The sequence below is a fragment of the Ipomoea triloba genome, chromosome 11 (assembly GCF_003576645.1).
Source record: "Ipomoea triloba cultivar NCNSP0323 chromosome 11, ASM357664v1".
In the NCBI taxonomy this organism is placed as follows: domain Eukaryota; kingdom Viridiplantae; phylum Streptophyta; class Magnoliopsida; order Solanales; family Convolvulaceae; genus Ipomoea; species Ipomoea triloba.
In genome coordinates, this window is record NC_044926.1 from 4,537,743 (window position 1) to 4,549,288 (window position 11,546).

The following is an 11,546-nucleotide window of genomic DNA, read 5'->3' on the forward strand; positions in this document are numbered from 1 at the left end:
CCCCCCCCCCCCCCCCCCCCAAAAAAAAAAAAGATAAGAAAATATGTTACCTAAGATGGCATTAAATAAAAATAAAACTATTAAAATATCTGTTGCATAGTTTTTTTAGAAAAATCAATGTGCACAAACTTAGTAATGTATTATTTAGACAATGCATTGAATATATCGTATTAACTTTATATGGGCAATTAAAGATGACAAACTTTTATAAAAGAGTAATTAAGTATGTAATAATGATATTATATATTTTTTAAAAATAACACTATGTGATTATTTTATGCGTACGATATATTTTTATCTATTAATTTGAACTTAGTCAATTCATAAGTACCATGTACTAGCTAATGTCACGAATGTTGAGTTGTTGATAGATCAATTATGGAGTTATTTATTTTTTGTTTTCTTCCCAATCTTCTAGAAGCTATCAAGTGTTTGAAATTGCTTGATCACATATATTTACAATGAAGTAAACACATACTCCGTATTAGATGACTACATACGATAACTAATTGTAACTTAATTGTATTTATAGTTTGGATCTCCTCTAGGAACATCACATATATTACTATTGGTTGTTGAGATTGAGTTGTAAAAACTTCTAAATAAGTATATGATGTAGAACAAAGGAAACGATGCCAACAAGTGACAAAGATAGTAAAACTCGCAAGAACCAAATTAACTCATAAGCTTTATAATTGTATTCAAAACTAAAATGTTTGGATATAAAACCTGTTTAAATAGTTATCTCAAAACGTTACATGTCGAGATGGATTGCCAAAATGTTAGTTTTTTTTTAATAAAAAAAAATCACCATCTCAAGATCGTTCTTATGCAGGTTGTATTATCGCAGATCGTCGTTCACTTTCAAGACACTTTGATTCAGTGTCCTTCAGTTTTATTCGTAGATCAGTGAATGTGCTTGCTCACACTCTAGCTAGAGCGGCAGATTATCAAGCTGGTTCTTCTATTTGGTTGTCTACTATTCCTCTTTGTATTCAATTGTTACTTTTAAAAGTCAGTAGCCTAATTGACTTCCCATATAAAATTCGAGGTTTATTTGACTTTTTTTTCTTTCCTTTTTTCACTTGTATTAAAAATTTTAATTGGACAATATACTTTTTTTTTCTGAATGGTCAAAAAAATAAATATTAGGAAAATTGGAGGATTTTGTCTCAAAATTCATGGACTTGTCCAATTCCCTCCGCTTTTCTTCACTACCTCTCTCTAACCCCGAAGAATAACAGTCCGTAGAAAACAGAATTTGGGGAAGATTGTCAGACTGCAGAGCTTGGGCGAACTATTAGCATAAAAGTTGAGAATAATTTCGTAAGCTCGAAACCTCTCAAATTCCCGATTTTTTTTTTCGTTATTTTCCCAATAAAGTTACAATCTTTAATGTATAAACTGATTGCAATTACTTTCCCACAATCCTGGAGAAGATATGGTTATGTTTATGTAGGTGGTATGCGTTTATGTATACCTAGAAATATGAATCACCGGTATGCTAACATATGTATATGTACATGCTTCCTTTCAAACTGAGGCATGAGATAAATGCGAAAATCGTTTGCAGAATTAATATATAGTCGTAGGGGCTCATGGATTTTGTGAATTTAGAAGGTAATCCAGTAGTATTGGTCTTACAAAGGGAGAAATTTCACCTCTTTCCTTATATTTGGGGAGATTGGCAAAGGTTAATGTTTACCACAATAAAATCTAGTGAATTTTTGTGAAATATGTTGAATTGTAAAAGACTATAAGGAGTTGGGTAATATTTTGTTCTTATAGTGGCAGAGATTTGGTATTGTTTCTTCTGTGGTGAGTTTGGCAAAGACTTGAGCATACTAATGGCTGAAGCTTACAATTTGTTTTGTTTCTTCTTCTTATTATTATGATTTATGAGTATAAATTAGTGATTAGTGATAATAGAGAAGTGATTGAAATATTGAATGAGCATGTTGTTTTGGTATTTTGTGATGAAACTTGTCAGAATCTATTTTTTTTGTATCGGGATTTAGTAATTGGAACTAGAAAATCAATCTTCATCTGTTTTTTTGGTTCAGTCCCATACAGGGATTTGATTATCGACTGCCTGTCTCGGGTCTTTTATCAATATTCATCTGTCATTCTATCAGAACCTGGTGTTTGTTCAATGTATGAATTATTTAGAAATTTCTTGCTCTTTGATTTATTGAAAGTCCGCAGTCGCTACCCGAAAGAAATTGCTTGTTCTGTTCATCTGCTACAAGTAAACCAGGCCTTTTTGGCCCTAATATATTAATGTGTTGAATATTAGATCATATTTTTTCAGGCTAGTTTCTTTCAAAAATAGTTGGTATTGCGTGCATAATTCGTCTCTGTTACTGATCTGTAGGTTCTTGAAGATAAGGTTTCTATAAATTATATATACTACTTTTAGCAGGGTGGCCATCATCCAAATTGGTGCTAAGAATGGTTTCTGAATTGATTAATGCTAATCCCATTGTTTATGAGAAGAAGGAGCGCCGAGCTCCTCGAAGTACATTGATTGATGTGGATGAATATGCGGTAGAGCCAATCGACCAACAAGAAATATTTGATATCCTTTCCAAATGGTTTTATTCTATGCTAGTTACATCAGTAAATTTTTGAAATAATTTACTAGTAGTAGTACTACTACTACTACTGATTATTATTATAAAACAAAATCATTCTTTTAATGACCTAAAATAATGACAAGGCCTTATAAAGTCACTAATAATGAGAACGGTTAAAATATTTATGCCTGTTACAAATTGTTGTTGTTAAATGCTTAGGTTGATACCATTCTTTTTCTTATGAACTAGAAAACATTTGGCGCTGATTAATTGGTAGATCTTTGAATGTTATTCTTAGATTTTCTCATGCAATTTTAATTTTTTTCTTGCATTGTATTTAATTCTGAAGTTCAAGATCAAAACTCCTTAACATCCTTACATCATCTTAGAGACATAAAAGATCCAGAGCATCCTTATTCTTTAGAAGAGCTGAAAGTTATTACAGAAGATGCCATTGAAATAGATGACAAGCGAAACCATGTCACGTGAGGAACATGTGAACAGAAGTTCTTTAATTTCAAACCATTCTGGAATTTATATAATCTGCTTATCTGCTAACTAAATAATTATTCATTTCAGTGTCACATTCACCCCAACCGTTGAGCATTGCAGTATGGCAACCGTCATAGGCTTATGCCTGCGAGTCAAACTCATGCGCTGCCTGCCTTCTCGTTATAAAGTATGTTTCTGAAAACTCAGTGCTAGTGTTTGTTATTCTGGCATTTTCATTACATTTTGTTGATTCTGCATCCTTATTTAGGAAACCTGTATTAAGCAGCTAACATGACTTACCATGAAGACATAAAAAAAACCTGTGATCTGATCAGACCTCATATAGATGCCCAAAATTTAATAAATTAATGCTACTTGCCACAGCCATTGCTAAAAACAAGATATAGTGAAACACGCTGATTAAAATAAAGAGAATGGTTATATTTTAACCACAAGTATGAGACTATGTCCGCGTCTAGTTTCCTAGAACTGGCACATCCGATTAGATGATATTGTGCAATTTGCTCCTCGTTCATTATAACACCAAGCTCAAATCTTTAAAACTCAGTACCCTCATGTGGAATTGTGCAGCATGCTGACTTTTCTTTACTTCTTTTCATTTTCAAATAAAGGAATCTGTAGACGACTGGCTGTGAATCTGTGATCACTCGGAAAAGCTGTAACCTAAATGTCTATATGTTGTATTACCAGGTTGATATTAGAGTTGCACCAGGAAGTCACGCCACGGAAGCTGCAGGTCTATCCCTCTTACCCTCTATGCGGGCTGTCTGTTGCGGGCTGTCTGTTTGTTTTTGTGCATCCAGTGTTACCAGTACTCCTAGCCTGACTTTAAACCTAAATTCATAAAGCTAAACTGTATTGTTAAGGATATTTCCATCTGAAGGTCTTTGCGATTTTTCACCTGCAGTAAATAAACAATTGAACGACAAAGAACGAGTTGCTGCAGCTTTGGAAAATCCCAACCTCGTGGACATGGTTAACGAATGCCTCGCTCCATCTTATGAACCGTGAAGGGTAGGTTCTGCGCGATTATTCTCAAGATCGCTTCCAGGGCTCCATAAAATTCCCTATAGTTTCTGTAGCCTGCTGAGTTTTAGTGGATTATTGCTTGTTCTTCCTTTCCTTTATATGATGCTATGCTTTTACAGCTCTCTTGATTCTTTCAGTTCATTAACTTAATAACTTCAGTAAATGTTGCCAGGATGTTATTAACTGAGCAAAGTGCCTGTTTTTGTTTTTATTTTTTTTTATCTTTGTTCCAATATTCCAAAAGAAATAATAATAGTAAATGAGGAATTTACAGAAGAACAATCTCATCTCAACTTCAATTCAGGTTGAATGCCTTAATTTTTATTTATTACTATTATTGTTGTTGTTGCTATTATTATTATTACTTGGTGACGAGGAAAATTCACACCACCACTACTCAATAATGTGTATTAGGTAAATTCTGCTCTCTGATTCTCTTGTAAATCACATAGGAGTGTAGGACTGATAATGCCTTCATTTTTGTGCGCTCACAATAGCTGTTGTGATTGAGAGTTGGGAAATACTTCGTGAGTTTGTGGTATGGAGTGGGCTTGGAGTATAGGTTTTGAAAAAACAGAAATGTTTGGAGTGACTCTCAGAAGTAGAATGAATTATGGCGGCTAGTTTGCAATTGGGACCCTTGCGAAACATCATTGTCAAATGCAAGAGCTGGATAGACCAGGAGAGCGACATTTCGTTAAAACATATTCACCATTCACCACAAGCAAAATTAAGTAGCTAATATTTTGACCAACTTAGTGACTACTCAATATAACAATTAAAGTAAAACGGTGAGCCTTCACTCATGATCCGAGAGTCTTAAATGATGATTGTCTAGGGCCTAGGGGTCTTGACTTCTAAAAAGATCAACATGAGATGCAACTTCCTTCTTTCTCTTATATTTTTCCCTTTCACTGATCGAAAAATTTGTGACCAAATTGGTTGTTTCTAAATAACTACAAAATACATAATGAGTGAATTGCAAGTTGGATCTAATTTTACAATATAAATTAAAAAAATATAATAAATTCACCTAAAAAGTCCATTTCACCTTATTTTGTTGGCATATAATTAGTTTGGGTTATTTTTTGAAACACTCATGATTTCTTGTTAATATTTAATCAAAACATTAACTATATAATCAGATACGATGGTTAAATGTTGAATATTAAATTTGAAAATGTAATTATAACTAATTAATAGTCCGTAAAAAAATATTAATGCAAGTAGAACATAGTAACCTTAATATGGAGTTTTATCCAGATTAAAATACTAAAACAATGAAGTCATTCGTCGCTTTGGCCGAGTGGTTAAGGCGTGTGCCTGCTAAGTACACGGGGTTTCCCCGCGAGAGTTCGAATCTCTCAGGCGACGATTTCTTCCATCCCCACAACCCCATTTTCCATGGGGCCGCATGCAGGTTAACATTACTCCGAGAGTATTAATAGCGGAGCAATAAATACAAACAAAAAGCTCATGTTTTTATTTTATTTTATTTTATTTTATTTATGTCAACTAAGCGCAAATGGACGAAAGCACTTCCTCTCTCTCTCTCTCTAATGTTGTGAAGTTTTTCCCTCTCTCTCTCTCTAGAAATTACGCTTCATACACTCGCATTGTATCTATGCAAAACCCTAGGACCTCTCCGATCCTCTCCCCGCGATCGCCGTCGGAGCTCGGCCCCCAGCTTCCATGATCTGAGCTGATTTTCCGTCCGGCTCATTATTTGCTTCCGATTGGGGTTGTTGCTTAGGTTTGCGTTGGAGAAATGTATAAGAACCAGCTGCAGGAACTGGCGCAGAGGAGCTGCTTCAACCTGCCGTCGTATAGTTGCATCAGAGAAGGCCCGGATCACGCGCCCCGATTCAAGGCCACGGTGAACTTCAACGGCGAGACCTTCGAGAGCCCCCATTGCTGCTCCACGCTCCGCCAGGCTGAGCACTCCGCAGCCGAGGTGGCGCTCAATGCTCTCGCCAACCGTGGACCTTCCAATTCTCTTGCCGCCAGAATTTTGGTGAGTCTTCGAGTTTAGCTGGGTTTGTTCTATTTCTGTCTTAGTTTGATTGTCGGTGCAGTATTTTCCCCCATGGTTTGCATTTCTGTGCACGTTTCATTTTATTTCATCATTTAACTTGCTTATACTGCATTGGTAACTTGAATTCCAGAAGAGAAGCACTTGCATTGTGATTTTGATTAAACTTTTACTAGTGAATATAACAAACCCATTAGAACATTTGGAAAATAATCAAAATACTCGTACATCATATTCAATTTTATTGCCATTGGCATGTCATAGATCATGAAATGACATTTAATCCTACTATGATTGAATTTCTAAACCATGAACAGTTTCCAAGGAAACCAATATCTAGTCATCTTTGGTCAGTTTGGTGTAGGAAGTGAGTGACTGGAAATTCCCCCGAGTTCACTTTCTCACTTATAAGACACTCGATGACTTGGGGGATGGCTTGAGTAAAAAGGGTCGTTCATATCCATCATCATGGCTTACTGCCTTCTCCATTGGCCTATTCATTTTCCTCCTCTGTCTGCTTTGAAATTCAAACAACATCCTCCATTTGAAATGGAATAGGATTATAGGAAACTACAACAATGTCAATAATAACCTTGATACTAAGAAATACAGGTGATGAGAGAAGATAATCAAGATATATTGATCATTTGCATGCTTTGTAAGACAGGTTGTTCTGCACAAGTGCATTTTATTTTGGTATTATTTGCAATCTGCTTGTCATCTTGTGTATGTTATTTGTGATGTTTGCATGCAGTTACGTTTGATCCAAGATGTATTTTGGCTTTGGGGAGAGCTACTGAATATTGTGTTACCATTTTTGCACCTTAAAGTGGAATTACTAAAAGTTGTCTATAATCCTTATGGTTTAAATGTGTGACAAGTTATGAGGCAAATAAAAAAGGTAATAACACCGTCCACTTGTACAATAATGTTGGATATTGGATTCTTATCTTATTGTAACGAGGGCTGCTTTTCTCCTAAATGTTCATTTCCCCTTTCCTTTATTGCAAGAGAAGTCTGTAGAGAGGAAGAGGAGCAGAGAGTGGGAAATGACAGCTCATGTTACACAATAGGTAGTTCTACTCGTGTATCAGATTCTATAACTCACCAAAATATATGCTTCTTGCATATTAATATTTTTCACATATAGAATAATATCTTTAAGTTGTTATTGACAATGTGAGAGATACATCCCTGCATGATGAATTTCTTACGTGTCTATGCTCACTTAAGCATTTAAAGGGGCTAGAGTACTAATATGCTAACTATTGGGTGCTTGTTTGACACATCTTATTGGGGCTTAGCTACTTCAATACACTAAGCTGCCCAAATACTAAACAGAGAGAGAGAGTCTTTTTATTAAAGGTAGAGACAAAAAGCCCCTTTTTTCTTTTTCTCCCTTCAAAAAAGCCTTTTTTTTTTTTTTTTTTAAAGAATCTCTTACTGTGTTAAATAAGGATAATAGTGTCATTAACCTTTTAAATTGCAGCTTATGGTTTCCATGTGATGATTCTCTCTTGTACTCCACTCTTGGAATTGATTATATACTTAATACAATATTCTTTATGCTTTCTTGCTAATTACATCAGTCCACAAAATTTACAGGATGAGACAGGAGTATACAAGAATCTCTTGCAAGAGGTTTCTCAAAGAGTAGGAGCATCATTGCCGGCATACACTACATTCAGATCAGGCCTAGGACATTTACCTGTGTTTACAGGTACTGTGGAATTGGCAGGTGTTATATTTAGTGGGGAGCCAGCTAAAAATAAAAAGCAAGCTGAAAAAAATGCAGCCATGGCAGCTTGGTCGTCCCTAAAATTATGTAAGTGATCCAAGTCCTTGAATTTTTATGTTCCTTTTGATACAGTTTTACACTATTATAGCTAAAACAGGAATTATCAAATTTTCATATAGTTGTTGTGCTAAGAGTATTTACTTTCTTGAGTTCCTTCTAATGAAGGTAAATATTTTCAAATTGATTTTTTTTTTATTAAGTAATAAACTAATAACTAGTTTCCATTTTTGTGGTATAGAAGAGGAAAAGAAAGAAGAGTGTCAGCACTCGTACTTAAGCATTAAGATTGCTGTTCATATCATGCCTTCTTGTTAGACTCTCATTTACAGCTGATTATTAAACACCGAAAAGTTGGAAAACCATATCCAATCTTAATGATTGATAATTTTAAGCAGTGTGCATGCTTTTACATATATTGACTAAGAATAAGAACATGAAGATGTTTCTGGTACATGATTTGGTACTAGCCAATTCACAGCAATATGGCTGGTTGCTCTTGATAATGTGATGCGCCTATTATTCTTATACATTGCATGATATGCACCTTTTTTGTCTGCGCAGTGGCACAACAATCTGAGAGTTCAACATCAGATAAGGGGAGAAATGATGAGCAAGAGCATGTAACTGTAGCACGTGCTTTACAAAAATTTCTGATCAAGGCAAAGTTGGCTAGAGTACCATTTCCTATAAATTTTTCCAGTCCTAATCCAAGACCATCAAGTACACATCAAATTACAACTACAACATCCAAAATACTCCCCCTGATATGCCCAAGAACGGCTAGTCGCAGTAGACCTGTCAGTCCAGTATGTTTAAGAACTACCGCTCAAAGTAGACACATGAATGCAGCATTAAATGAGGCATCCTTAAGTTCGAGGATGGCTCAACCTGAGAAGTTTCATGCAGCCAGTGCTGCTCCTTACATTCCTGTTCGGCATTTTAGCCCCCACCACAGGATTGCACCTCCGGTGACAATACGGAATGCTATTCCTGTTTTTTCTGCACCACCAATTCCTCCACCTTCTCAGTCTCCAAGAGTAATAAGGCCGGCAACACTAGGGGTGGCGCCTTCCGTCTCTATTAGGCATGTTGTGCCAGTTTATGCTGCTCCTCCTCCCCCTGTTCGAGCAGAGGAATTACCTGTAGTAGATCGACAACCTCAACAAAAGGAGCCCCCATCTTCTAAAGCTCCACTAGTTTGTAATGAAGCACTGAATCCTAAAGCACCAGAAATTCAAGTACATCACCAACCATCTAAACCGGCATCAGGCAGAGCAGAGGAACCATCACTTTCAAGAACCTCACAGATCCAGCTCGAGGCACCTCCTAGTCTCCAAGTCTTACCAAAAAAGGTAGAGGAGCTAATTCTTTCTGAAACTCTGCCACCTCAAGTTGATTTGCAGCTTCCAAAGATTTCAACTGACCTGGAGCCAGCTCCTTGCCAGAGTAATGAACAGACTGCTGTAATGGACAAGCCGCAGGAGTTTCCGGAAATCGAGAATTTCAAACAGCTAAAGATCTGATGTTCGCCAGAGGAATGTCATGAGCTACAGGCACCTTCAATGGCCTTTCGTACTGGGTGCCATCATATGTGGCCTTGTTGTAGTGCTTAACCTTTTACTTTGTTTTTGTTCCATCAAATATTTTGCTTTCTAGTAGAGTTTCAGTAGCTATTTTCAAAAAGTGACGAAATGATTATGAAAGAGTGAATTTAGAAAAATGCATATCTGGCTAGTAGGGAGGCTTCTATCTATACATATGCTTAAGAAATATGTAGGGGTGATTTTTTTTTTCTTTTTTCTTTTTTGTTGGACCAGTTGAAGGTTAGGAGCTTTCCTTTTCGTCGTATTTTCATGGGTTTACAATCGGGCATTCAAATTGCTTGGGCAGTGACTAGTAAGCTGTTTTTGTTAGTGATGCTTGGCTAAGTTGTTGTACCTTGGGCAGCTGAATAAAATGAGAACCAGAGAGAGATTGTTAGGTAGTTGGAGGTTATTACCAAGATCAAGATGGCATTCGGAGATGAAGTTAGTTGTGAGATTGGGTGGGAGTATTATTGAGTATATGAGGTTAGAAGGGGTAGGAAGAGTATATAATCATTGTATAATGGCCCAAGCCCCAATATGAGAAAGTTGTAATAAAAATTTACCTCCCAATTTCCTCTCATCTCTTCTCCCTACTGTCTGGAACTTATCTGATTACCCTCCTTCATTTCTTGTCTTAATCAAACCACACTGTTACAAATTTGTAGGGGTGTGCATTCGGTTAACTGAACCGTTTTAACCGAACCGAATTAACCGAAATGTTAAAACCTCTAACCGTTAATCGAACCGAAGTTTGTGTTACCGAATTAACCGAACCGAATTTTTTTTTTTTCGGTTAATCGATTAACCAAACTTTTTAAACCTAAAATATAAACTTTTAAAAATAACACCTAAAATAATATATCCAATTAAAATAAAATACAAATTATCTATAACTTCAAATATTCAAACCTCCATAACTTCAAATCTTCAATCCAATTAGTATTTAGTATTTATATTTAATTATTTATCTAGATATATATAAATTCGGTTAACCGAACTTCCGAACCAAATTAACCATTAACCGAAATTTCAAGATTCCTTTAACCATTAACCGAACCGAATTTTTCGATTCGGTTAATATTTAACCAAAATTTTTCTGTTCGGTCGGTTAACCGAAAAATTTCGGTGAATTGCACAGCCCTACAAATTTGGAGGTGCAGTGGAAAAATGAATTATGTGAACTGTCCTTTTAGTCTTTTACTGATTGATTGATTGATATAATGTATGGCGGAATTAATGGTGGGCTGAACTTTTTGGTTGATGTCAATTGTCATGTGTAGGAGCTGGCCTATGGTTCAATCCCTCCGAGCCTTCAATTTGTGTTGAATAGGAGGAGTTCAAACTCCTAAAACTGGTAAGAGTGAGTTGAAGAGTATACTAAAAAAATGTAACTCTGAAGAGGGTACACATTCCAGATAATGTTGATTGTCAACCCAACCCTAATTGAATATTGTTTTATTTCCATTAATATCAGATGTCTAAAGAAAGAAATAATATAGATTGATAGAAATCGAATATTAATCAAAGTTGCTGGAATAGCTCAGTTGGTTAGAGCGTGTGGCTGTTAACCACAAGGTCGGAGGTTCAAGCCCTCCTTCTAGCGAGTTTTATCCTTCTACAGCACCCTGTGGGGCAGAAGGGTGGACCTTAGGACACAGACCATTTGCAATTATAGCCGTAATGGCATAATGTGCTTGATCACTTCTTCGTTCGTGATTTTTTTGCATAGAGTTGACTTTGATATCAAATTGAAAAATATATTTTTATCTCAACTAAAAATTTAAATTGATAATGGACTACACATTTATATTTATATATTACTCCATATATGGTTATATAGAGAAACACGAATTGCACAAAATGCTTATTTGTTGCTGTGCACATTTTCAATTTTGATGTGCATACAATTTTCTAAAATGTCATATTGACATACTTTATGGACATATCTGATATATATATATATATATATATATATATATATATATATATATATATATATATATATATATATA

At 35.5% G+C, this 11,546-nt stretch overlaps 2 protein-coding genes and 2 non-coding genes across 6 annotated transcripts; all 4 read left to right on the plus strand.

Annotated features, from left to right (window-relative positions):
- Nucleotides 1-1,194: 1,194 nt before the first annotated feature.
- Nucleotides 1,195-4,301, plus strand: LOC115996257 (protein AE7-like). 3 transcript variants are annotated; one of them, XM_031235424.1, is made up of 6 exons: nt 1,195-1,326; nt 2,375-2,578; nt 2,956-3,061; nt 3,156-3,255; nt 3,780-3,825; nt 3,997-4,301. In XM_031235424.1, the coding sequence occupies exons 2-6, from the start codon at nt 2,452-2,454 to the stop codon at nt 4,098-4,100; spliced, it is 483 nt and encodes a 160-aa protein (XP_031091284.1). In that variant the 5' UTR covers nt 1,195-1,326; nt 2,375-2,451; the 3' UTR covers nt 4,101-4,301. The 3 variants fall into 3 exon arrangements, with proteins under 3 accessions (XP_031091284.1, XP_031091286.1, XP_031091285.1); XM_031235426.1 differs by having other exon boundaries at nt 1,196-1,326; nt 2,420-2,578; XM_031235425.1 differs by having other exon boundaries at nt 1,197-1,326; nt 2,423-2,578.
- Nucleotides 4,302-5,410: 1,109 nt separating this feature from the next.
- On the plus strand, nt 5,411-5,492 carry TRNAS-GCU. Its single transcript has one exon. It is a non-coding gene; the product is annotated as a tRNA-Ser (tRNA).
- A 158-nt stretch (nt 5,493-5,650) lies between these two features.
- Nucleotides 5,651-10,079, plus strand: LOC115997084 (double-stranded RNA-binding protein 2-like). Its single transcript, XM_031236559.1, has 3 exons — nt 5,651-6,132; nt 7,756-7,975; nt 8,510-10,079. The coding sequence occupies exons 1-3, from the start codon at nt 5,887-5,889 to the stop codon at nt 9,469-9,471; spliced, it is 1,428 nt and encodes a 475-aa protein (XP_031092419.1). The 5' UTR covers nt 5,651-5,886; the 3' UTR covers nt 9,472-10,079.
- A 984-nt stretch (nt 10,080-11,063) lies between these two features.
- On the plus strand, nt 11,064-11,137 carry TRNAN-GUU. The gene has a single exon. It is a non-coding gene; the product is annotated as a tRNA-Asn (tRNA).
- Nucleotides 11,138-11,546: the final 409 nt, after the last annotated feature.